The 2,902-nt window shown below is 40.4% G+C and overlaps 1 protein-coding gene across 1 annotated transcript; it reads left to right on the top strand.

The window, feature by feature from the left end:
• The first annotated feature begins 1,033 nt into the window (after window positions 1-1,033).
• Window positions 1,034-2,041, top strand: LOC115882850 (craniofacial development protein 2-like). Its single transcript, XM_030901099.1, has one exon. The coding sequence runs from the start codon at window positions 1,034-1,036 to the stop codon at window positions 2,039-2,041; it is 1,008 nt and encodes a 335-aa protein (XP_030756959.1).
• Window positions 2,042-2,902: the final 861 nt, after the last annotated feature.

Here is a 2,902-nt window from a genome sequence, read left to right as displayed (position 1 = left end):
TCCAACTTTGTCATTTCCGATTTCCACCGACTTTTCCAACCACAAAAGAAAATTAACGGGAACGAAATTATCAAGGGAAAACCGCTTGATAAACTGGGAAGATTTAATAAGAGCCAGAGACGAGAAGTTTGACCGAAAAAATACTCCAGTTTAAGTCGTAGAAGGAAGCGAATAGATTACATTTTGTTTGCTCTGTCTCAAGTGCGCAGTTTCTTTGGACGTTAGGTTTGTTTTAAACGTCTATTAGATGGGGACCAAACAGTTTATTTGAATTTTTTCTTATTAAATTACTCTTAAGAGTCCATTTCACTAGTCCGAAAAAGTAGCAAAATAAGCGTTCGGCATTTAACGTTTTATGTAAATACTGACTAGGTGTTTTTACACAAATGAAGAAGGAAATTAAAGATAAAGGATTATACTATATCCGTATTGTAGCACCTATTTAGACAACTTCATTATTTTTAAAATTTTGATGGTCAACAAAATATTCCTTATGTTTGGAATAAATTTTCTCGAAAATAAAGACATAATTTAAAATCCCGTTAAAATACGGAAATAGATTGAAGTTTTGTGATTACAGTGATATATAATTTATGGAGTTTTGTAACAAATTGTGGTGGTCGAAGGCTGGTAACGGATCTCAAGGAGATACTCCAATGTCGAGTAGGAGTATTTCATCAAAAACTGAGAAATGTTCACTGTTTCATAAGCTCTGCCAGCAAGTCCTATTTCCTACGTCCTCGAAGGCTCATGAGAGCCGCGTGACCACTGGTAATGTATGGCATCCAATGCATGGGTGTTATGCAGCTAACAGGAATAGGGCGAAGGCGAGATTCCGGCGCCTCAAAACCGGTTCTCTCGGCTAAGGATGGGCATCCCTACAGAAAGGCCCCTGGTCCTCCAGGTTGGGGGTTGAGGCAACGGGCTAGCGACCTGTTACTCGGAAAAAAACTTAATTGCTCAAAGAACCCTAAACACGCCTCGGAATTCGGACAGATATTCTTTACGACGACAACTGGCTACGAAACGGACTATGCGAATAGGAACTTGGAATGTCAACAGCTTTGTCAACAAGACCTCGGAAGTTACATCAGAGATGGCTAGGTTCAACCTAGATATAGTTGTTCTTTCTGAAACGAAGAAGAAAGGGAGAGGAAGTGAACATCTCGACAACTTCCTTCACTTCTGGTCTGGGATAGATAAGGCAAAACGAGCTCAAGCTGGAGTATCGGTACTGATTGCGAAAAAATTATCTAAATTTTACAAGAATTACAACGCTGTTAACGAAAGAATAGTAACTGTCACCTTGACCATTTTCGGATTGGAAACCGTAATAATAGGTACTTATGCGCCCACAGATGAATCAAACCAAGCGGAAAAAGACTCTTATTATGCTGCACTCTCAAAAGTCCTCACAGAAATAAAACCGAGCCAGGAAGTCTTAATCATGGGAGACCTTAACGCAAGAATTGGTAAGAAAGAAGATAGCAAAGTGGTTGGAAAACACGGGGAGGACGTCCTTAATGATTCTGGAGAGAGGTTAATTGACTTTTGCGAACTGAATGGTCTACGTGTACTTAACGGCTTCTTCCCACACAAATTGATTCATCGATACACCCGAGAGAGGCCCTCTCTGCAACAAAAATCTATAATTGATTATACGATTGCTAAACAAATATCGAAACTCAAATTCAAAGACTGCAGAGTTAAGAGAGGAGCAAATTGTGGATCCGACCACCGTCTGGTCGTTGCAGAATTAGTAGTACCTTTCCAGAGCAGAGCCAAAAGTATAGAATACACAACATCACAAGAACTGGAAATTGAAGAATCTGAGCGTATTAAGTACAAGCTTCATTTACTACACGATGCCAGTATTAAATGGTTATACCAGAGAAGATTAGATGTAGCCCTAGAGGAAGTGAAAGCCCGTAACGATGTAGAACTAGAGTATACCAACCTAAAAACCCTAATTAAAAAAGTAGCTTTCGAAGTTTTAGGTGAACTGAACATGCAGAAAAAAAAGATGAACCAGCTTGGATAACTGACAGCATAAAGGCCTTAATCAATGACAAACAAAAATTCTATCAAAGATGGCTCTCAGACCGAACAGATACTAACTGGAGTCATTACAAGCAAAAAATAGAGAGGTACGAGCCGCCATTAAGGTAGGAAAAACAGATATTTGGGAAAGAAGGTGCCAGCAAGTGGAAAGCCTAATAGGGGCGCACGGAGTACTGAGGTATGGAGAACAATCCGACAAATGAAAACCAATCAAACGGACAAGCTCTTGAATAGAATGGATATAGAAAAATGGCGCAACTACTATGCAGAATTACTGACAGAAAACCGACCAGAATTCCAAGCAGTAGAAGATGAGAACAACCTTGCAGGCACTTTAATGATAAGCGAAAGAGAAGTACATCAAAGTCTCAAAAGAATGAAAACGGACGGTCACCAGGTACTGGTAATATTGTAGCGGAATTGTTAAAGTGTGGAACCCAAAGACTGCGCTGGCGTCTGGCAGAGCTATTTAACCAGTGCTGCCTGCAAAGTAAACTACCCCGAGAATGGCGAGTGGCTCACATAGTGTCCATCTTTAAAAAGGGAAATCGTAACGACCCCACTTATTATAGAGGCCTAAGCATTAACAGTTCGGTCAGCAGACTTTTTGGAAAGGTGCTACAGGGTAGGCTCAGGGACAGTATTGGTGACAAAATCTCGGAAGACCAAAGCGGATTCACACCGGGGAAATCTTGCACAGATAACCTTTTTGTCCTACAGCAGGTGATGGAAAAAAGATAGCAGTAGATCAAGAAGTCCATCTAGCATTTATTGATTTGGAGAAAGCGTACGACTCTATTCCCCGCAGCAAGATATGGGAAGTCTTGAATATCTTAGAAGT

This window comes from Sitophilus oryzae, unplaced genomic scaffold, assembly GCF_002938485.1.
Source record: "Sitophilus oryzae breed Bouriz unplaced genomic scaffold, Soryzae_2.0 scaffold_179_pilon_pilon, whole genome shotgun sequence".
Lineage (NCBI taxonomy): Eukaryota > Metazoa > Arthropoda > Insecta > Coleoptera > Curculionidae > Sitophilus > Sitophilus oryzae.
Note: the sequence above shows the minus strand (reverse complement) of the source record. Positions and strands in the feature narration are given on the sequence as shown.